This window comes from Glycine soja, chromosome 8 (genome assembly GCF_004193775.1).
Source record: "Glycine soja cultivar W05 chromosome 8, ASM419377v2, whole genome shotgun sequence".
NCBI classification, from domain to species: Eukaryota; Viridiplantae; Streptophyta; class Magnoliopsida; order Fabales; family Fabaceae; genus Glycine; species Glycine soja.
In genome coordinates, this window is record NC_041009.1 from 21,411,129 (window position 1) to 21,435,780 (window position 24,652).

Genomic DNA, 24,652 nt, shown 5'->3' on the forward strand with positions numbered 1-24,652 from the left:
AAAATTCTAGAAAATTTATGGATGTGTTTGTAATTCGTAAAGCTATGAACTAGCAGAAGTTCTAATTTGTAACAACTTCATTTGTATCCAGAAATTTTACTGTCAATAATGAAAAAGGTAATGAAGGTAAAAAATAGCAAAAATAGATAAATAAACCTTTTTTTTTAAAGGAGATAAATCAACCTAAAACAATTAAAAAAAGGAGGAAGCTTTATTTGATTATATAATATGTTAATAACTTATAACAGTTAAAAAGCTTGAAATTGGATATGTATGAAGCAAAAGAAAGCATAGATAGTGCCTAGATGCAGGGAAATTATGGTTGAACAGTAATTTAACTTTTCTTCTTAACAAATTTTATGTTTAATTAACATCAGTAGCATTATTTTTTCATATCAAATTGAAGTGAATAGTATTTAATTTTGAAAGAAGTAATTTTTTAACGAGCAAACTTGATTGTTCACTTCAGGTTAGTCTCGATGATTTATAAAGTTATTAAACCTGGAGAAACGGTAGAGACAAGTGATGGTTTTAAAAAAATAAGGTGATGAGGACCAATAAGAAAAGAGTGTGTTTGAGAGTGACAATAGAATTCCTCTTGATTTCATATCCCCAAAACCATCAACCACATGTGAAATCAAATGCCGGAATGAAAACATAATGTCCAAATAGATGGTATAAAATTCGTGAAAAGATTTTTTTTTCCATAATGAAATGCCGCAGTACCTGTGATCCACAATGTACAAATTTAAATAACCATTCAGGACAATAAAGATGACCTTATACTTCTACTCAACCTCCATAGCAGAATTTGCTTTGTCTAAGAAGCTCTTTAGTTCCTTTACTCTTTGCCGGGTTAACGCAGCACAATCCTGAAACCAAAAGTATCGTTATAACTCTATAATTTCACAGATCATATTATATACGAACTATTCTTTCACGCCCTTCAGTAAATGATTCATAACAGGTACAGTACTGTTTTTTAGAGGAATAACAGGTACAATACTAAACTTTACTGTTTTGGGGATTTTAATGTACACTAATTGAATTTCCACTATCAAATGTTAAACATTGAAAGATGATTTTAATAAATAAATTTGAACCCCGATCAGACAGAAGCAAGCCGTCCGGCTTTGAATATCAGTTGGGGCATATGAAGGTCTCATAGGACCTCAGATATCTTATATTCGTTTAAATTTGGAGGATTGAGTTAAAATTTTAAAAGTATTTACAGTAATTTTCAAAAATTGCTCACTGATGCATTAATGTTAATCTATAACTGTCATATGGTTCACCTCGTTAGTTCCATTGCAATGTGCAAACTAACCTGGATAGCAGAAGTGTAGGCAAGAACTGGCCCACCAGGCTTGTAAAGAGATATTAGTTGACCGGATGTATCCAAAACTACTGTTACATGGGTTTCCATAATGGATTCTTCTTCTGCAGTAGGATCAGCCAATATGTAATTCTTGTGAAGTATGCAAGTTAATGAGAATGGAATGCTTCTTAATGTAAGCTTCCTCTTCTCCTTATTGACTGGCTCCTGTTCTCGCTTTTGTCCATCTTCTTCAGACACGAGTACTATTTTGCCATCATCATTCATGGCAACAACAGGAATTTGCACTGTCAATGCAGAAAACACAAGTGTTTAAAGGCATCACATTGAGAACATCAACAGCAACACACAACTTCTCTTTAAGCACAAGAAAAGTCTATCTTTTGAATGATTCTGTTAGGAACCTTATCCTAGAAGGAATAACTTTATTTTATATGAATGCACAAGATTTACAGTAATGACACAGGAAGTGTCCTATGCACAATGTTGATGTGTCCAAATGATTTATCTGCCCCCTCATCTTCGCCAGAGACAACATCATCTCCACATGGTTTGCAGCCTTTTCATCTCAACAGAACAAACTACGTTTTCTCTTTGATGGTCCTACCAGTCACCACCCACTATTGTCTCTTACGGTATAGAAAGATGAATACAAGGTTTAGAGTAATACCCGGCAAACCCATATACATCAATCTGCGGACAAAGTGTCCTTTGTTTCTACTAAAAAATCCAATAGTTTTCATAAAGATGACCAAGAGCTTCCCAAAAGTAGCCTCCTTAGCCAGTGCTACATAACAAGAGATAATAACCTCCCGAAGACTAAACTGACAAAGTAACAGAACAGAATAACAACTAAAAGATAAACATAATAATTGCAACAACACTATTATATCTAATCCCCTTGGCTGATATATCATCAGCTGCTTTATTTTTCTTCTCTTTGTTCCTAAATTTCCTGGTGTACAGTTTTCAAATGTGGGACTTGCTATTCTGAATAAGGGGTCTAACATATTCATAATATGACTGAATTATGCTGAAGATGCACTACTTACAATGAGATAAGGAAGCAACGGCAGAAAGTAATGCAGCATCAAAAAGAGCACCATCGGCATCCAAACAGTAGATATCCTGCATGATAAAGGCAGCATTCTGTCATTCAATAAAATGATAACATCACAATCAGAGGAAACAAAGTCAGGTTACCTCACACCAATGTGGTGTGCTATCCATTCATTCTATGATTGATTTGTGAAATTTCGTAACTGTAGTCCATATAGAAAGCTTACCAGGTAAGCCATCCATGCAGCTTTTCCACTGACCAAGGACAATTCTTTCAAATCAATCATTTTGGAACTGCAGAAAAAAGTATAGGTTGAAAAACAAAGGATAATTAATTTCAACTGGAGTCCAATTTGACAGATCAAACGAGCAATCCAGATTATTGATCACCATGAATGTTGACATAAATGATACAAATACAAGTCCATAAAGACAGCAGGAGGGGCAAACCATTGAAAGGATTAAATTGAGGAAATTTTTTTATCTAATCTGCTAACCACTTTAAACAGCATACCTTCAGCTAAATGTTCCTACACATTCATGATTCTATGTACTTTACAGTAAGAATATATCTACATATGTGCCGGGGTATGGCACGATTACTTCTGCACATCCTCGTTCAAAAAGGGAACATCTGCCTTGAGTATAAAGCATACTCAAGGGAAAGGAGGCTGAAGTGGCTTTGGTATAACTCAAAGAAATAAATTACAAACAGACATGAACACATTTTTTCTTCATATGTTTGAGCCAGATGTTAAACATTCCCTTTTATTTTCTTCTTTTTCTTGTGCTTCCTTTTTTTTATTTAGTGGTAAATAGGTGGAGTGAATTTGATAAAATTAGTTTCTTGGGTCATCCGAAATAGTTGAACTTAATAGTGTGACAACAAAGATTAAAACATGCCTAGAAAAGGTGTCAGACAACTGCTTTGACACCACCGGTGATGCTTCAGCTGGCCTGCCAGGCCTAACTATAGGAGAACAAATTGGAGGCATGTGGAAATCAATAGCTGAAATAATAGATATTAAGAAGTTAATTTCATGGCATATGCGAGCAGAAGATTTAATAACTAACACATAAGTAGCCCAGCAAGTAAAAGCTAACCTAGACAGCCCTCATCCGGTGACTCCAAGGACGGAGTCATAACTTCCATTTTAATAGCAGTCAATATAGTCTGAGCAGAGATCAATTAGGAAATCGTTAAATCCATCTCATAAAAAAAAATCAAGAACCTAACTTCACAACATTTAACAAAAAAGACACAGGAATAGTGACTAACAGTTGATCCAATCTTCACTAGAGCCGACCCATTAGCAGACGCAACAGCACCTGATCAAATGAATTAACCACCTAAGTTTTGTTCCAAGTGTGAATAACACACTACATGCCAAAGATTTTGCAGATTGAAAATTAGAAGAAAAAAAAAGAAACTAACCAAGAAAAATACTTGTTTCTCTAGCTTTTCCAAGTGGTCTACCATCAGGCCTTATAGATTCAGCAAGATGACGCTCAAAATATCGAAGTGGAAAAAGGCGTCTAAAGGCATCAACCTCCATCTCTGATGACAAGTCCTCAGAAACATTTGGTAATCCCATCTCTTTTCAGTTCTGTCAACATAAAGAAAGCCAACAGTGTAATACAAAATGAAAAAGTAACAATAGCAGCCAGAAAATTGAAAAACGGCATTCAGTTAAGTACATCAAAGTATTGCGGAATCATACAACATGACCAACCTTGTTTTTGTGTGTGTGTGTGTGTGTACAATTGCGGCAACAAGGTTACAACCTAAGACCTTGTGTAAACTACTCAAATAAATACCTTGAAAAAAGAAGAGTACTAGACACTACCATAACACTAACACCCAAATATCAAAGATAAGAGACGGACCAATAGATCCTCAAAACCCAATCAGCATTTACGAAACCGATGAAGGAGAAGCTACTGCTAATTAGAATAGACATTGTATCAAATACCTTAAAGGAAGAGAGAAACCCAATCACAATAACCCAACAAACCAACACTAATAATAATAATAACAGCAGGTTCTTACCGGAGGCCCTCCCAAGAACCGAGGTGGGGTGAGGCAGCTAGGGAAAGGGTGAAGAGAAGCCTTGGTCGTTCCACTGTGTCGAGAGACAACTTCAAATTAGGAACACTTCGGTCGTAGAGAAATAAACTACGTGCAAATATTGGTCTTTTACGATGCGTTTGGTACGACAGAAGTTTTTCGTTTTACAAAAATTATAGGTTGGAATTTTTTTATTTTTTTTTACTGAAATATAGGTTGGAATATTTGGAATGCTTTTTTTAAAAAATTAATGGGAAATGAGGTTTTTCAAATATGTTTTTTAGTCAGTTTTCTACAAAAAAAAATTTCCAGGATGTGGGAATATTAATTTCCCGACTCTTGAATTTATTTTCCTTTTATTATAGTAAAAATATTATGTATTTTTTAAAAATTATATAATGTGATAAATATTCAAAACAATCAGTAAAAATATGTATAATTTTTTTTATTTTTAAGAAAATTAACTAAAGATTCTCAATAATTAACTAAATAAATTTTTTATTTTTACGAAATATAATTATGAGGATTCGTGATTCTCAAAAATAAAAGATTTTAATTAAAAAATTATCTTACATTTACATCTTTTTTATTTTTATCTTCTAAACCAAGCATACAAAGACGGATCCAGGAAACCATTACAGGAAGACTGGTTTTTTTTTTTTTTTACTTTAACTATTTAAATATTTAAGTTCTAAAAGATAAATATTTAAATAATAATGTCTTTTATAAAAATATTTATTAGTTTTATAGGTAAAATAAAAATTATTTTTTATTTCAAATTATACAAGAAAGAAATACATGAGTTTATAACTCATAATTTTTTCAAGTTTTAAAAGATTTCTTTTCTCTATAACACAACAACAATCAAACAACACTCACAATAATAGTTTCACGGTAGAAAAAGTAACAAACACATCAAATATACTAATAACAAAAATCATCAAATTTTATAGCAATTATAAATAACATGTTTATGTGTGTAATTAATGTTAATAATTAGATATATAAATAGATAATAATATTATGTTTAGCCTATATCATAACAATTGATGGAAAATGATATAAAAATAAAATCTATTAATATGTATATAGAGAAAAAAGATTATATACTGACAATGTAAAAAATTTTATATCGTCTTTCAATCACAACTTATCGTGTATGATAAGATTGTTGAATTTTATAATAATTATTTTAAAAGTTATATCAATGGTGATCTATGATTAAATGTGTGAAACTATTTTATACTCTTGGTGTATCATCCTTACATATATCTCTTTGAGTTAGATTGACAATATATATTATTAAAAAAAGTTAGTGTTTTTTTGTATTAAAAAGATTAATATATAATTAGTGAAATTATTATCAGATTTATTAAACAATGCATTATTTTATTTTAATCAGAAGTAATACATATTATTAATTAATAAATATTATTTTATACTGACTACTATATTATTTGATTTTATTTTTCCTAGAAGCAGTGTATTATTATTAATTGTTATTATATATATTATTAATAATATTATTTAAAGAAGTTTAAGGGAGGGGGGACTAAAGCCCCTGGCTGGCCCTGTGCATCTGTCCTTGCAAACATACCATCTATTTTAATGTTTAGAGAGAAAATATTATAATTAATTAATGCAATAGACTTTTTGAAGAAACTTTTATAAAAAAAGAAAAATCAATAAAGTTAAAAAGGTCTTATATAGAAGGATAGAGGTAGTATCCCACAACGATGTAGGTTAAATATCTGTTGTCAATGTGAGTAACTTGGTAAGTATTATTTGAATTTTGAAACCTATCATTAACCTAATAAATTCCTGAAATCCAACACACCTAAACTATTAGCAAAAAAGAGAGATTGCTAATGTCCACAAACTCTATTTTTAGCAGGAGTGCATTAACAATCTACGAAAGAACTTTTGGAAAAAAAAAAAAACCCAATAAACTATTTTGCTTTAATTATTTGAGTTCATTAAGGGATACTATAGTAATTTGCTGTTTAATTTTTTTTATAAAATGGTTTTTCTCCCTCCCCCCGATTTCTCTTGCCATGTACTATAAGTTGATATCAATGTCGTCCTCAAATATTATGTTTGGCCTTGGACAAACATAATTATGAACATAAAGGGTAAATTGATTGATTATGGATACTGGCTGAAGGAATTTGCTAAATTCAGACCAATAAATTTTCATATATTCTTGAAAAATAGTGACTTGAATGGTTTCATATATTCTTTGCAGTTCTTTAATATCTTTATGCAATCTTTTATCAAACCAATTATGTAGAATCCACTGCAGAAATTAACAAAAGAAAAGATAGAGGATTAGAAATGTTGTCCGTAACTAATTGTGAGGAGTTAAGTAATGGTTTGAAATAAATAACTTTGCAGAAACTTAACTAGTCCATTAGACCATATTGCTCAAATATGCTACATACCTTAAGAAGAATTGAATCAGCCTTAGGAATAGATTTGAACATGTCCCCACCAACAAATGTCAAATTGTTGCTTCCTGACAAGTTCTCTACAACCTGTGGACGGTCAAACACAATGCATTTCAAGTTAGGAAACGCTTCACAGATAATCTTGGCAGTGGTTCTAGTTCCACCAATAATATCCACAATGGATTCCAATCCTTCAAAGACCAAATTGCAATATCACAACGCCAAGTTAAACATTTGAGAATCAGCCATTGCATCATTGAATGACTTGTTATGTGCAGGGTTTTTATTAAGAAAGTCTCACAATTGTGATCCTAAGGAGATGTCAAATAATGTGAGATCTTTCTCATAAACCCATTTTTTCAATTGATGGTATGAATTTGACAGAGTTGGGTTGAGAACAAACTCAACCATTGGAGCTAAACTAAGCTCATTGCTTTTGAGAAGAAACTATGATGAAACAATGAGAGCATATGCTTTTTTTTCTTCTATGTTGTGATGGATTCTTACTCTTTCAAAGAATCCATTGTGTGCAAGGTAGTGCATGAGGCTTTGCACTTGGCCAATTTTAGTTGATGGAACTAGTAGAACTGACACCAACTCAGGAAGAGTAATGGATTGGGCATGGTTGTGGATTTTGTCAGATATCCAAAGCTCAACCACCCTTTTGAGACACATAGAGTCTATGAAGGCATACAAGTGTTTGTACAAGAGAGTTTGACCTTGAAAGATCTCACTTACATTGCGACCATTCATTGAAGAAGCCATAATTGCAAACCAAATTTGATATTAGGTTTTGTGTTGTAACAAAAATTTGATTTGATATGCTTTATATAATGCTGCAACGTACGAATTGCTACCTAGTACGTGATCCCACTCTAATTAATGTTAAACTATGATGGTTGACTAGCCTTAATGAAATGTGCCATTGAATAGTATGTGTGCTGGCTGAGTTCTAGCTTCCTGAGCACTTGCTTTAAGGGGTGATCAGTTTTTACTGGGATCATGTGACTTTGAAAATACTGCCTTAATCATCTGGTAGAGTTGATTAGTGCTATGGCGAGTTTCTCCATAGTTTGGTATCTTTTTTCTGCTCTCTGAAGTACTCGACTGGCATAGTAAATTGACATCTATTTTCAACCTTCTTCTTGCAGTAGAGTCAAGCTTATTGCAAAGTCAGAGACGGATAAGTATAACAACAGCTCGGCCTTAGGTGTAGGCCGAGTAAGGATAGGCGAAGATGCGAGGAAAGTCTTAAACTCAGAAAACATTGCTTCGCATTGTTGGTTCCATTGGAAATTTGTTGGTTGCTTCAACAATTTGAGAAAAGGTTTCTCCTTCTCGGCCATCTTAGGTAGAAAGCGAGACAGGGACACTAACCTGCTCGTAAGTTTTTGAACTTTTTTCAGATTTTGTGGGCTTCGTCGCATGGCGATGACTGCTTCGCACCTGTTTGGGTTGGCTTCGATACCCCTGCAGGTGATCTTGAAGCCCGAAAATTTACCTCCTCAAACTCTGAAGACACATTTTTTTGGGTTTAATCATATGTTATGCCTTCTGAGTTTAGCAAATGTTTCTGCCAAGTCGTTCGGATGGTCCTCTGAGTTGGATGACTTCACCACCATATCATCAACATAAACTTCAATATTTTCCCTCACTAGGTCTTTGAAGACCTTGTCCATTAATCTCAAGTATGTGGCACCGACATTCTTTAGGCCGAAAGGCATGACATTGTGGCAAAAATTTGCATCTTCGATGATGAATGCGGTCTTACTTTCATTCGGTGGGTACATCTTGATTTGATTGTAACCGAGTATGCGTCTAGGAAATTTAGAATTTTGTATCCATAGGTGCCAACGACAAGCTGGTCGATGTTAGGGAGCGGGTATGCGTCCTTTGGGCAAGCTTTGTTGAGGTTGGTGTAGTCGACACACATCCTCCACTTTCCATTTGATTTATTGACCATCACAATATTTGACAGCCATGTTGAGTATGCGACCTCTTTGATGAAGCCAGCTCTAATCATTTTCTCGAATTCTTCCTTCATAGCTTATCACCTTTCTTTACTGAGCTTCTATCGTCTTTGTTCTACTGGTTTTGCTTCGAAGAAAATATAAAGTTTGTGGCATATGAAATCGAGATCTATGCGGGCATGTCAACAACACTCCAAGCAAACAGGTTGGTGTTCTATTTTCAACACCTCTTTGATCTCTTTCTGAAGGTGTTTGTCAAGTTTCTCCCCTATCTTGGTGCATTGGTAAGGTTCTTTTCCTAGTTAGAATAATCGTAATTTCTCGATCGGCATAGGCCGATCGTCCTCTTCATCTTGTCGTGGGTTGAAGTCGACCCAACTCGGCATAATAGATTTGTCTTCATTTTTCTCTTGAGTCGGCTCCTCCAACATTGTTGATGTCTACTACTCTAGGTGTTGTGTTTGGTTTGACAAGTAGGCTTCTAGCATAACATTCGCGGGCTTCCATTTGATTTGATCTAATAGTGATGATGTCGCCTTTCAGATTGGGGAACTTCATCGCAAGATGTGGAGTTGAGACAATCGAACTAAGAGCATTCAATGACGTTTTTCCAGTCAGGACATTGTAGGAAGAGTCAGTGTCAATGAGGACATATTGAACAAGTAATGTTCTTGATAGTTTGCCTATTCCAAAGGTGGTTTCGAGCTTTACAACATCGTGGGTGTGGACTTGCACCCTACAAAACCAATCAAGGGTTATGGATGAGGTTTTATTAATTTTGGAGAAATGTCTAACCTTTGGAAAGTAAATAGGAAAAGTATATCGGTCATGCTGCCTCCGTCTATCAGAACTTTTCTGGCATCCAAATTGGTGATTCCGACTATAATCACCATTGGGTTATCTTGCTAAGGGTCATCTCTTGTGAAGTTGGTATCTGTCAACGTTATTGGAGGGATTGATCTCTTGGCACACATGGTTGTGATATGGTTTACGCTTTTGATGCGCACGGGTGACTTTTCCAGAATGATTTGGTGTTTCTCTTGCCAACAAAACCACTGACGATAGTGTTAATAACTCTACGTCTCCCTCCCTCTGTGGCCGCTGAGGTGCCAACCTAGTCTGATTTGGTGTCTATTTGTTCTTGCTTATCATCGAAAAGTTTTTGTCCTCAACTGACACGATAACCTCCTTGGCCCTTGCCTTAACCTCGATATCCGCCATTGTTGTTGCTAGGGGTGTATATGTAGTTGGCAAGGGTGCCTTCTTATATCAGTTCTTCTATTTTGTCCTTTAGGGCCACATATTTCCCTGTGGTATGGCTGAAGTTATGATGGTATAGACATGTCCTTGATCTATTTGTTGAGTTGATCGGCCTGGTTGGAGGTGTTAGAGACAAGATTTATGCATTGAATGCCTCATCTAGTAAGTGTGTCTGACTGATATTCAATTGTGTGTAGTGGTTGTACTTCAGTAGCTTGCCAGATTTTTTGAAGGATTTATCTTGAATGGGCTATATTTTGTTTTTGTTGTGGTCCTCTCTTTTTTGCTCCCTGGAATGCATTTGGTTACGAAAAGTGGATAATTCCTCCATTTGGATGTATCTGGCTGCTCTTACTGAAAGTTCGTCCAAATCCTTGGGCTATTGGCGAACAGCCCCGACTTCAGTGTTGTGATCATGGAATGCAGTGCGACACCATGGTCGAGGTCTCTAATTTTGACAGAAATAACTTTGTACCTCTCTATGAATGATCCCAACTATTCATCATTGGCTTAGCTCAGATTGACTAAAGCTATGGATGTTGTGTGGTGAGGACGGCTGGTTGCATATTATGCTCTGAAATATTGGGCTTAGGATGTGAATGAATCAATAGATCATATGAGTAAGCGCTTGTACCATATTAGCACTGACCCCTAAAGGGAGGTTGGAAAAACTTTGCACAATACGGTGTCGTCATTGGAATACAAGTTTACATGAGTGGTAAATGCATTCAGATGCTCATATGGATCTAACATACCATTATATCTTTTAATGTTCAACGGCTTCCAAGTTATTGGTAGAGGTGTGTCCATGGGTCCATCAATAAAAAGGTGTAAGCGAATGGCGTCATTGTGGATGCGCAATGACCTAAGTCGAGAATGGATTGGGGTTTCCTCCTGATTACTGTAGAATGAGAGTTGAGTATGACTTTCTTGGCTAGGTGTTTCAACATGGGTGGCTAGTTGAGAGGACGGAGAGTATGGTGGAGTCGATGGTGATGGGGGTGGTGGAGGTGGGTGGTGAATGGCAAGTCTTGCTCTGATGGTTGCGTTTTCCTCAATTAATTGTCGCATGTTCACCTCGTATTTTTTCCTTAAGGCCTCCAAATTGGTCTCAATTTTTTTTGCGTAATTGTTCCATCTATTCTTGAATTTCTTGCATTCCTGATGTCTCTACGCTTGAGGATCGCACAAATGAAATAGGGTCACCTCTCCTTGTTGCTACCATCTTGTGGCCGAAGGAAAAAATTTCATCAGCCTCATGATGGGCGCTAAATGTTCCGACTGAGTTCTATATGAGTTGTTGGGTTCTCCTTCTTCGTCTCTCGTGTCAATAGAATCTTCGATCTTTTATCTTGATGAGAGGGTGCGGTACCTACAAAAGGGACCTGGTGATCAAGTCAATTGTGCCCAAGGTGCTTAAGTATTTGTGTATGGAGTGATTAAAACATACCTCCTAGTCTTGCCTCTATGTCTATATATATATATACACATGTCCGACCTTGGGGGAGTTACGTCTTTCAAGGGCCACGTCGTGCTATGTTGACTAACTGCTCCTCTGAGTGTCATGGGTGATCAAGGGGAGTTGAAGGCTACCACGATTCAAGTATAGGTTGAGTTCTCAGGCCATACATAGAACTCGTCGGGACAATGGTAGCATGGTTAGTCGAGCTCTTGATGTTTGGCCTACGGTTCGAACCACGAGGCCCTATCAAGAGGAAATGCCTAACGGACTTCCTAGTTGAACTCCCCCCTCCCCCCCCCCCCCCCGAAGACAAAAATTGTGGAAGCAATGCCTTCCAAGATTATTTTGATGATGCCAAAGACTCAATTCAAGAATCAAGAGCCAAGCAAGTTTCAAGAATCAAAGAGTCGTTCAATCAAAGCAAGTTTCAAGTATCAAAGAGTCGTTCAATCAAGATTCAAGTAAAGAATCAAGAGAAGACTCAATTAAGATAAGTATTAAAAGAGTTTTTCAAAATATTGAATAGCACAATTTTGTTCAAAAGAATTTTTCAAAGAAAAATCTTTTACCAAGAGTTTTACTCTCTGGTAATCGATTACCAGAAGGCAGTAATCGATTACCAGTAGCCAACATTCTTTTCAAACTGATTTATAAAGCTGTAATTGATTACCAATGTTTTAAAACGTTAGATTTCAAATTTCAAGAGTCACAACTTGTGATAAAATATTTTTAAATCATTTCAAACTTGTGTAATCGATTACACAATACTTGTAATCAATTACCAATGTTTCTAAATGTTTTGATTTTCAAATTTAAACATGAAGAGTCACATCTGTTGATGTGTAATCGATTACACTATGATGGTAATCGATTACCAATGACTTATTTTGAAAAATAAATTACCAAAAGTCACAATTCTTAAAGTGATTTGATTCTGAAGATTTTTTCAAAAGTCACAATCTTTAAGTGACTAGTTTTCAAAAGAGTCACAACTTTTAAAGTGACTAGTATGAAAAAGAGTAACAACTTTTAAAAAGTGACTAGTTTTGAAGAAATTGCCAAGAGTCACAACTTTTAACTTGTTTTTTCAAGAGCCATCGAATGGCTATAAATATGTGACCATGACACGAATTTTAAAGAAACAACTTTCATATTTCTTTCATTCATTCAAAGCATTCTTCTAAGAGTTTTTGTTCAATACTTTCTTTATTCAAAGAAAAGTTCATTGGCAAAAAATTTGTGCTATTCTTATTCTTCTTTCCTTCTTCCTCTTGCCAAAAGATTCAAATGACTAACCACCTGAGAATTCTTTTGTTTCTTCCTTCTCTCTCTTGCCAGAAGAATTCAAAGGACTAACCGCCTGAGAATTCTTTTGATTCTTCTTTCTCCCTCTTGCCAAAAGATTCAAAGGACTAACCGCCTAAGAATTATTTTGATTCTTCCTCTTCCCTTTAAACAAAATATTTCAAAGGACTAACCGCCTGAGATATCTTTTGTTTACCCTTACAAAGATTCAAGGGACTAACCGCCTAAGAATTCTTTGTCTTAACACATTGGAGGGTACATCCTTTGTGGTACAACTAAAGCGTACATCTACTTGGGTTGTAATATTGAGAACAAGAGAGGGTACATCTCTTGTGGATCAGTTCAAGTGGAGTGTACATCCACTTGGTTGTTCAAAGAGAACAAAGGAGGGTACATCCCTTGTGGACCTTTGCTTGTAAAGGATTTTACAAGGTTATTGGAAATCTCAAAAACCGATGGTTGCTTGGGGACTGAATGTAGGCACGGGTTGTGGCCGAACCAGTATAAATCTTGTGTTTCTCTTCTTCTTCCTTACACTCTTTATCTTTCCGCTGTGCACTTTTTATTTCCGCTTTACTTTTGTCTAAGTTATTGTTTTTGTTCTTTACTTTCTTGTAACTTAGTAGTAAAGCCTAATTGAATCTAGTAACATTAAGAAGGATAAATTTTTAATTAGTCAAGACACATTAATAATTAATTCAACTCTTCCTTCTTAATTATTCTAAGGCCACTCGATCCAACAAAAATGAAGGTTGGTGAACCTTGTATGTGGATGAAGCCTCCAATAGCAAAGGTAGAGGAGTAGTAATTACTCTTGAGGGACCAGATAACATCTCCATCGAGCAATCCGTGAAGTATAACTGGAAACCCATACACAACCAAGCTGAGTACATAGCCCTCATCACAGGCTTAAATTTAGCAATTGAAGTCGGCATAAAGAAATTGAAATGCCAAAGCAACTCCAAACTTGTCACTGAGCAAGGGAATGAAGTCTTTCAAGCCAAAGAAGAGAAAATGTAGAGCTACTATCACCTGGTGAAACAACTTTTGGAACGTTTCAAGCAGAAGAAGCTTATACATGTCAACCAAGAAAAGAATGACCAAACAAATGCTTTAGCTCGTCTTGCAAGCACTACGAAACCAAATTAAAACCAAACGTTTATCTAGGAGACCCTCCCTTCCCCTACCACCAATGTTACTGTAGTCTGCTCAAGCCAAGTCACCCCCAATGGATGAACGTCTATAGTATGGACCTACTTGGTCAACAATACCTTACCCTAGGAATTCAACAATGTCCATCGCGCATCACCTAAAGAGTTTCACAACATCACTTTGCATTAGCCTTTCACCATGTAGGGAATGAATATACTTGGGCCATTTCCCACGGCCAAAAGCTAAATCAAGTTTCTCTTTGTCATTGTGGATTACTTCAGCAAATGGATTGAAGCTGAGCCCTTAGCAAAAATCACAACCCAAAAGGTGTAAAAGTTCACATGGAGGAACATCATCTGCAGATACAACTTACCCCAAGCCATCACCGTCAACAGGTAATTCACTGAAAAAGGATACGAGGAGTTCCTCAGGCAACTCAGAATCAAACATTTGGCTTCCTCGGTAGAGCATCCTTAAACCAATGGGAAAACAGAAGCTGCAAACAAAGTCATCCTAGCCGAGTTGCAAAAAATATTGTCAAAGATCCCCAAGGGACTGTGGGTAGACGAGCTCCTGAGCTTGCTTTGGAGGTACCATTGTACTCCCTAATCCATCACACAAGAGACACCATTTTGATTAAACTATGGTACTAAAGCCATGTTACCAGTAGAAATCCGTGAACCCTCACTGTAAAGAAGAATGTTTAATACAACCAATAACATAGAATCACTTGTGGTGGAGTTGGATTTGGCCAAGGAAGTTTGAAATGAAGCAAGAATTCATGAAGAAGCATGTAAAAGAAGAGTGGCTCACAAATATAACTCTATCTCAAAAGACGAAGCTTCAAGGCTAACGAATTGGATGAAGACTTAGAGGAGAGGCCTAAAAAGATAACTCAAAAGGCAAACTCGCCCTTAATTGGGAAGGCCCATTCTGTGTTACAGAATCTTTGTAGAACAATGCCTATAGGCTCGAAGAAATAGTAGGAAGGGTCATCCCAAGGACCTGGAATGCAACTCACTTGAGGCCTTATTATAGTTGAAACCAAATAGTATACTCTTTTTCCTACTTCAATATCTTTTCCCACTTGTACAAAAATAAGGGTTTTTTGCTGAAGAGGTTTTAATGAGGCACACCCAAGTATCCATGTAAAAGGATGGTCCCCTTAAATACTTAATCATCAATGAAGTCCTTTGGCATCGCCTAATTTACATACTTTATTTTAGTTTTTATTATTATCTAGTAATCCATTTAATAGCATGTACTGTGAGTGGATAATTAAGAAAACAAATGGTCAAATCCAAACCTCAGCTTTTTCAAGCAACCAAGAGGTCATCAATGAAGTCCTTTTGCATCGCCCAATTTACATACTTTATTTTAGTTTTTATTATTATCTAGTAATCCATTTAATAGCATGTAGTATGAGTGGATAATTAAGAAAACCAGTGGTCAAATCCAAACCTCAACTTTTTCAAGCAACCAAGAGGTCAAACTCGAACCTCAGCTTTTTCAAGCAACCAGGAGGTCGAATTCGAACACCATCTTTTTTCAAGCAACCATTGGTCGAATCCGAACCTCAGCTTTTTCAAGCAACTAAGAGGTCGAATCTAAACCTCGATTTTTCAAGTAACCCAACGCTCGAATCCGAACCTCGGCTTTTTCATGCAACAACGAAGTCAGATCCGAACCTTAACTTTTTACAAAAAATAACGGAGGTCAAATCCCAACCTTGGCTTTTTCAAGCAATCAAGAGTTTAGATCCAAACCTTAACTTGTTAACAAAAACCTTACAAAAGCTCAACATATGGAAAACTTTCCTCTAACATTTCATTCACTAACTTTCCATTCTTACAGCTTTTAAACAAAGATTGTTACAAAAGAAAAACACAATATAGAAAATACAACTTTAAAACCAATCACTTGGACTTAACTTTTTCTTCTCCCTTGGACTCAGAGCAGAGTTGCGACTCCCTAACAATCTCACCATCCACAACATCGCAGTTCACATAAAGTTGTGTGGAGTCAAAAGAAGGAAGCAACACCTTAACCTAACGCTGACCCTTTTTGAAGCCTTCCGATGATTCAGGACGGTCAATCTCTTGGCCTTGTCCAACTAGCCCATTAGAGCAGACTCCGCCTCTTCCCTTTTTTCATAACACACTCTCCATTTTTTCAAATGTCTTTTTCATATTAGCACCTTCGTCTTTTACTCCTTCATCCTGGTGCCAATTTCTTTCACTTACTACTCCAAGTCAACAACTCGGCCACTCAAAGCCTTATTTTCATTAGACTAGTTAGACAAATAAGCAACATGCTTCTCAAGGTCATCTTAAAATTTCCTTACTATTTCCCTACCCTTAGCCAACTCTACGCCAAGTTGTTCAGTTTTACTTACCTTTACCTTCATGGACTTCAACTATATCGCCATCGCCTTGGTTTTCTCATTCGCTTTCTCCATCGTCTCTTTTCAATGAAACACAATGGCCAGAGATCGGCCAAGGAAGATCTTGGCGGCATCCAAATTCTTTACCGACCCCACATAATCCATCATGCCCTGATTATATTGACTTAGAAAAGCATATGATTGGACAAATTATGGACCAATCAAGTCAACATTCTAGAGAGATACAATATTAGGCACAACAGACTCATGATCCAACTTACACAATTTGCCTTCGTGATAACGAAAGACAACTTTGTTCATCCGTAGTGCTTTGGTACTCAGATTATCCTCGGATACCATTGACGTAGACTTCTGAAGGACCTCTGCCCTTTTTTTCCTTCTCTGTCACAATTGACTTTTGAGCCGCTTCCGCTTGGTTCCCCTTTTCTGCCTTTTTCTTCCCATTTTCCTTGTTCACTATCTCAGTTGGTCCTTCGCCTGCATTATTTTCTTCTCTTCCTTTGTTTGCCAATTTTGGTCCATCCAGATGGGTGACCTCCACTTCGATGTTGTCGCCCTCAACTTGTTACTCCACGGCCTTCACATATTTTTTTCCTAAGGTTTGATTTGGACAAATCCTTCACCCACTTCCTCTTTTGTCTTCCCAAGATTGGTTTGGTCATTAGTAACCGAACTCTTCAGCTTTTGGTAGTCATAGCCCTTCATGACTTCTGCAAAACAGACAAGGCAAATCATTCAATACTCGCTCAATTCAACAAATAATGTTATAGGATAAAAAATACTCACTACTTAGAATGCGATAAGGGAAATGCGAGTTAGTAATAGCCACAGTAAATTTACACAACATCTCACACGACCACTCTCCTATAATCCAAATATCCTTGATTTCTTAGGCTGACAATATTTGATGAAGATGAGATTTGAACTTGAATGGGTAACGTTTCCAATAAAAGGGGAATTTAGGAGTTCTTTCGTCCTCCTTGAAAATAACTCCCTCGAATGTCCACAAGCGATGTTGGGACAAACTTGGAAAAACCTTGACTTGAAATTTTTCCCAAGAGTGACTATACAATCGAAACAACTTTCTAAACGTATATGCATTTAAGGAAGCCCAACCTACTTTAGCACCCATTTTCAATTCATAGAAGTACATAAACTTATTGACAATGGGTTCAATGTTCAAACTCTTACAAAGAATTTGAAATGCACGCAAAAAGGCTCAATTGTTTGGATGAAGTTGAACATGGGAAACATTCATTAAACCCAACATCTCATAATTCAAAATCTGAAAAGGGAAATTGAACATTCAAATCCCTAAACACATCCTCGTACATATATACAAAGTCGGCCTACCATTGGCTGCTCTCATAAAAACACGCTCCTCGGCGCTGCACAGATCTACGATCAACAGCTTAGTATCATTGGAGATCGTCATGTTGATCCACTTTTTCAACATCTTGATTTAGTCGCGAGTTTGAAACCAAGTAGGGTATGAGTTGACTTCGGTAGAAACCTACTCGTACCCAAGAATAGTTGTAACATCCCATTTTTCGTAAGCTAATTTAAAAAGGATTGTTAATTATAAATAAATAGAGTTTTAGAAAAATGATGAGTTTTTTTATAATTAAATAAATAAGGAGATATAACTTTGTTAATTAAAATAATGGTTTGAGAGAAAATAAAAATGATATTTTATTTATTCGTTTGATAGAGAATAAAATATAGTTTATTTTTATAAAATAATAAACAAAGAAAATAAAGTAAATAATAAGTGGTAAGTACCCTAACTATAAATAGAACATGTTAGGTCAGTTTTCACACTGACGATGCCTTTTCTCTCTCTCTCACTTTCGTTTTTCCTTCTCCTCCTATCAAAATCCTCTTATTTTCCCGCATACCACCAAATCTATCTCAGAAAAATGATGATCTTGGACTCATTCACTGTTGGATCATCGTGAAATACAAACACCAGGTTCAAAACTCAACTCCGAGCATCCTCACCATTGGGAATTTTGAAATAATGTTGGAGCTGAGAGAAATACACTTCTCATCGTAGCCTTTCCTTTTCCCGCAGAAACCCAAAATTGTCTCGGTAAAAATATGATCCTGGATTTGTTAACCGTTGGATTGTCGTAAAATGTTAATATGTGGTTCGAGGTTCAATTCTGCATACCTTCACTGTTGGGATTTGAGAAATAATACCCATGGAGAGAGGAAACAGAATCGCACGAAGATAGTACAAAATGGAGGCTTCAATCCCTTCTCCTTCTCTCTAATGTTTGGGAACCCTAATAGAGCAACTGGAGGAGGAGCTCTAGAGGGCACCATAAACGCCACAATTGATAACGAAGAACGCTTGAGTGACTGCATCAAGGTAAGTGATGAGTTATTTACATTTGGGGAGTAGTGAAAACATGTGTAGAGATCCTTACAATATCAATAAGATGGGTTTTTGGGGTGTTTCTACAAATTTTAATTTTATCTTTATAATTATAACTGTGAATTACATATGTTTGATAAACCAATTGATCTAAAATTGATGTGTTCTTGTGTTGAGTGTGAATCCTATAATTGAACCTTTTTCTAATTAGCATGAATTGATGAAATTAAGTAAGGAGAGATTTAGCGTAAGAGAGAGTGAGATATTGATTTTTTATTTTCTCCTTTTCATGTTTTTTATAGTTTAAAATTAATATTATATTTGAAGTTGACCAAAGATTTCTAGTAGATTGTGTGTTGTATTCTTAGATAATATATATGAATTCATGTATACTTATATATATGGAAACTTGTTCATATAATTATTTAGAATTGGTACATTGAAAGCTTACTTTGAAATTCATGATCCAATATGATGTATGCTACTGGTCTTATATATATATATATATATATATATATATATATATATATATATATATATATATAGATTTAGCTATATATTTATTTTATTAATATTTTATGTAAATAATATTGTAGTGTTGTTATAGTATGTTTGCAAAAAATTATTCAAGTGTTGGAGTTTGAGAATATTATGGTTAGATTTGATGTACATGTGTGCTTTGTACCTTATGAATATCATTATGAATGTTATGAAGATGCATAAATAAACATGAGGCGCAATGATACACCATTTTGGGATTATGAAATGAGATGTTAAATTATGTGCATGATATTTGGTTGTAAATAAGTGTGTGTGTTTAACACTTATGTGAAAATAATTATGTTGTGAGCTGTGAATTATACAATAACCCAATCAATGTTGATATTGAGAAAATGTTTATGCACAGTGTTAAAGAGAAAGTATAGGTTTCCTATTTAGGAACCATTGTTAAATTATAACGCAATGTTTTAAACGTGTTTGAAACACGAATGTGAGATCGTGGGTATTGTATAATTCATAAGCAGTGTTTATGAATAAAATATGTGATGAATTGTGGAATAACATGTTGCTTTGAAATTATAGTATTGTTATTGAGATCAAATGTATGTGATAAATTGAGTATGTATGTGATTGAGATCGAGTGTATGTGATTGAGATATATATGTGCATTGAGATGTTGTGTGCATTGAGTTGTGAACTATGAATTGTACAATCACACGACTATAAGACCCTTTAAGGGCGATGAATTAATACTAAGTCCCTTTACGGGCGACGAGTTAATGCTAAGACCCTTTAAGGGCGACGAGTTAATGCTAAGTCCCTTTAAGGGCGACGAGTTAATGCTAAAACCCTTTAAGGGCGACGAGTTAATGTTAAGTTCCTTTAAGGGCGAAGAGTTAATGCTAAGACCCTTTAAGGGCGACGAGTTAATGTTAAGACCCTTTAAGGGCGACAAGATAAAAATATTTTGATAATAATTGAGGAGTCGTGTGTTTTGTACAGTTCATAGATAGAGTCTGTGTGCTAAAATATTTTCTGGGTTGGACCTGAATCAGGAGGGAGATGCCCTGACAGACTCTTCGAAGTATAGGTCTTGGGGGTCACCTAGTTTGAGTGCTCCTTTAAGCTTGTGTCGATCTCATATGGTTGGAGCATTCTTGCAAAACACTGTGACCCTGACTGGTCTTCCTATGATTTTATCTAGTGAGAGTAACCTGACTTACTAGTGTGTGGTTTGTCTTGTCATGCACTCTTAGGCGCCCGACGTGGTTTTTCACTGACATGGTACCACATTGCATATAGGATTGAGTCTTAGTGTATATGTTACATAACGCTTGTGTATTGATCAATATTGATTGACTTGATGATATTGTGTTTTGATCCTTGAGTACTTGAATGTTGTGAAAATGAATGAAATGTGTTGTGTTGTGATGTGATGTTGGGCGACAACATGACGAAATGACGTGAGCTATGTTTAAGTAAGTTTTATTTTGTTTATATGATATTTATGCCTGCATGTTATCTTGTTTCTCTCCATTAGTTAGGAATGTGATAACTCACTCCCTGTGTGTTGTTTGTGTTTGGATCATGTGATGATCTTGAACTTTGTGTTCGGGGGAGAAGATGATTAGGTGAATTGCTTAAGGAACCTTGTGCTAAAGGACGTTGGGACACAATGCTTTAATAGGATGTGACATTGGGGCATAAGTTTTTATATTAATTGTATGATGTTAGTCTATTTTATTTTACCTCACTGATTTAACAAAATATTTTTGTAAATTTTGATGGCCGTATTTTGAGCCAAATATGTTTTTAATAAGTTTTAATTGATAATAGTGAAGTGAATGTGAACCTTTTACTCATGTAGATTTGTTTACCGATATATATATATATATATATATATATATATATATATATATATATATATATATATATATATATATATATATATATGTCGGGGTAGAGGGTGTCATAATAGTGATTGGGGAAAGCTTGTCTTCCCTTACCTACCACGGATGGGAGACCCATTCCCCATAGTAGAAGAAGAAGACGTAGATGGTTAGATAATAAAAACAGAGGACCAAAGGGCATATCAACACTAGACAGGGAGTAACAAAATACAGGCCAATCAAAGAAAGCAAGAAGGAAGGAAGGAATGAAGTAGGAACGACCTGAAGATAGAACAAGGAGTGAGAAAAGTGAACAAGGAAGAATATGAGTGTGTGACTGATTTGTGCATAGCATCACCTTTTATAAGGGTCTTGCAACCCTTCATTCTTTGTCACTAATGTGACTCTTCGATCCCCAAAGGTAGCACCTAACCCTTGTGTCCCTTGGTCCAAACACTTCGTTTCCAACAGCCACTTCAACAGTCATTTCCGCTGACACAATGACATGGAAAATGAAGCGATAAAACTCCACAGAATGTCACATCATTACATGCGTCCCGTTATGCTTCCTAAAACGAAAAGACACCTAAGGGTCACTATAGTCAACCATGCAGATTGAAACACGTGTCACCTAAAATTTAATATTTTGGAACATTATAGATGTCCAAAAGGGAGGAGAAGCATGTGGCAAAAACGACCTTTGTTACCCTTCGGCCTATACCACATTGCAGCTTTGCTTTTTTATGTAACTCGGCTATATTCACCACGTGAACCCCAAGCTCATATATGTTCGAGCACCCCCGCACTCAATATAGAGTCTGAATTCCCCCGTCCTCGGCATAGTCAGAAACAACATATGAACAACTCTATGATTCATACATGAATTCAGAGCTTAGGGGCTTATGTACCGTGTGGCCCAAGAACTCAACCTATACTTGGATTGTGGTAACTCTCAACTCTCCTTGATCACCCACGACACTTAGAGGAGCAATTAGTCAACAAAGCTCGACATGGCCCCTCGAAAAACGTAACTCCCGCAAGGTCGAACATGCATATATATAGACCTAGAAACAAGACCAAGAGGTGCATTTTAATCATTCCATACACAGATACCTAAGCATCTCGTGCACAATTGACTTGATCATCAAAATTCTTTTGCAAGTACCACACCCCACATCAAGACAGAAGATCGGAGATTCCACTGTGACGAGAGATAAAGGAGGAGAATCCAACAACTCATCCAGAACTCGCCTAGAACTCAACCGAAACAGTATGTAAATATGATTAGAAAATTACTAAATCGTGAACCAATTTAACACAAAATGTGTTAGACTATTGAAATAATAGAACAATTAGTTACAAGTTGTTACAATTTAAATTCAAGTTATAAATAGATTTAAATTCAAGTTATGGATAATTTAGTAAATAATTTTGAGTTTGTTATTCCTCTATATTCTATATATATTTCTTGTACATTCATAATTAGTTACAAACAAATGAATAAAATTCTAATTATTCCATTCTTTCAATAAAATGCACCAAAACTTAAAATCAGTGGTGGTCCATTATTTCCATCAAAGTCCCCTTATATTTTTTCTTTTTTTATTTATTTAAATATGTTTTTGATCTTTAAAATTTGATGTATGTTATATTAAAAATTATTTTTTCAGTTTATCAAATTTAAAAAATATTTTTTATCTCTCTTGTAATCAAAATTCACCATAAGTTATGCATTTAAATCACCAAAGAATAGTTAAAAAGGGACTAAAAACATTTTTAAAAATTAAGGAACTAAAAAAATAAATTGAATTTTGAGAGATAAAAAATAAATATAACTCAAATTTAAGGGAGTAAAATATATTTTAACTTTTTTATTTAACTTTTTAATCAATGAAAAGAAGAAAAAAACATTTGGTTACTTCCATAGAGACTTAGTTTCGTAACATATAGCATCTCTCGTATCATTCATTACTAGACAGTACCAACAAAGTTGGACTGCAAATTAGTCCGTTAATACATGCATATTTTTCTGCTCTGTCCATGGACTATGTTGGCGTGGGGTCAATGTAATAGCAACAGTGAAATACTAATGCTAAAATTAATAGTCTGTTATAATAATCTTAGCTACAAATTGCAAACTGGTTTTTTAATCGTTTAATTTTTATAAAGCCCAATTTGGTAACCTCAAAGAAAAAAAAAAACCCAATTAGGGCAATTTACCTCGGGCGTCTATTGTTCATAAATTTTATATAAAAAAATATTTTTTAGTAGGGATAAGTTTTAGAGAATTGGAAATGAAAATAATGATTTTTAGGAGATAATACTGGACTATTTTATTATAAATATAGATGAGAATTTGGTATATCATTTACTGCCGAGTTAATTAATGGTATGTTACCTCTTCTAGTTCTGTCCCGTACATCTCAATCTTATTGAAAGAGTTTTTTTTTTTTTTTTTTCTTTTTAAGATTGTAGGGTATGAGTAGCCTTATTGTCAGCTATCTTTGGGAAAAGCAGTTCCTTTGCATAAGTGGTGTTTGGTTTGCCGTCGGATGATAAATTTTGAGTTTAAAATTGATTTTAAATAAATTTTTATGTGTTTGATTTTACTTTAGAAAATGATTCATAATAAATTTTGGGTTCAAATTGATGATTTAAAATAATTTTGATTATTTTTGTATTGGATTTTTTTATGAAAAAAAATTATACTAATTTTTACTCTCAATTTGATGTTCTATAAAAACATCTAAAAATAAATTATATCACTTTAAAATTAATTTTTTTTAAAAAAAAATTTTAGAACCAAAAATTAATTTTAAAAATTTAATTTTATTTGAAACTAATTTTGTCAAATGCACATCCAAATACGCACTAAGTAATTTTTTTAAGATTATAGCGATGAATTCATACAACATATACAAGCCATAGCTCGAGGTTTAGAACAATGAGTGATATGAAATGTAAGAATATATTTTTCATATCTGTAATATACTAGCCTTGTGATGTTTTTCACTTTCTACTAGCGTAATTGTTTAAGTCGGGGTGGTAAATTCTTTGAGGAATCTACTGATTAAATCAGAAGCACAGTACTGATGTAAGATTCAACTTTTTGCAATTTGAAATGCTCTACATCGAAAACTTAGTGAACTGGATGAGTCAAATTTACGAGTTTTACTTGCATATATTATATAGGACTCCTCTGCATCTATGCTCTGCTTTTTTATGTAAATACTTTACCAGTTGTACCAAGGATAGGAAACCCCAATTTCATCTTCTCTAATCCCTTGACCAAATGCGTATTTTTTTTTTTTTTTTTGTCATACCATAGGTACAAAGTATTTATCAAATCTCTGGTAAAAGATCTAACTGGTCATATTTAGTAATGTCTCATTTTTTTCAAGTCATTTGTTTTTATGTTG

General features: G+C 35.0%; 1 protein-coding gene and 1 pseudogene across 1 annotated transcript; both read right to left on the reverse strand.

Annotated features, from left to right (window-relative positions):
- Window positions 1-573: 573 nt before the first annotated feature.
- Window positions 574-4,598, reverse strand: LOC114422720 (exosome complex component RRP43-like). Its single transcript, XM_028389214.1, has 9 exons — window positions 4,446-4,598; window positions 3,831-4,002; window positions 3,675-3,724; window positions 3,500-3,569; window positions 3,299-3,404; window positions 2,623-2,689; window positions 2,389-2,464; window positions 1,328-1,623; window positions 574-872 (listed from the first exon to the last, which is right to left on the reverse strand). Exons 2-9 carry the CDS (start codon window positions 3,988-3,990, stop codon window positions 789-791), a joined length of 909 nt encoding a protein of 302 aa, XP_028245015.1. The 5' UTR covers window positions 3,991-4,002; window positions 4,446-4,598; the 3' UTR covers window positions 574-788.
- A 2,058-nt stretch (window positions 4,599-6,656) lies between these two features.
- Window positions 6,657-7,675, reverse strand: LOC114424017 (annotated as a pseudogene).
- Between the last annotated feature and the right edge of the window lie 16,977 nt (window positions 7,676-24,652).

Bases quoted from the DNA above. Each gene is read 5' to 3' on its own strand.
- LOC114422720 (XM_028389214.1), bottom strand. From the start codon at position 3,990: ATGGGATTACCAAATGTTTCTGAGGACTTGTCATCAGAGATGGAGGTT. The intron at 3,405-3,499 runs GTTAGCTTTTAC...CTATTATTTCAG, and splicing joins ACCGGATGAGGGCTGTCTAG to CTATTGATTTCCACATGCCT. The intron at 873-1,327 runs GTTAGTTTGCAC...TTTTGGTTTCAG, and splicing joins CCTACACTTCTGCTATCCAG to GATTGTGCTGCGTTAACCCG.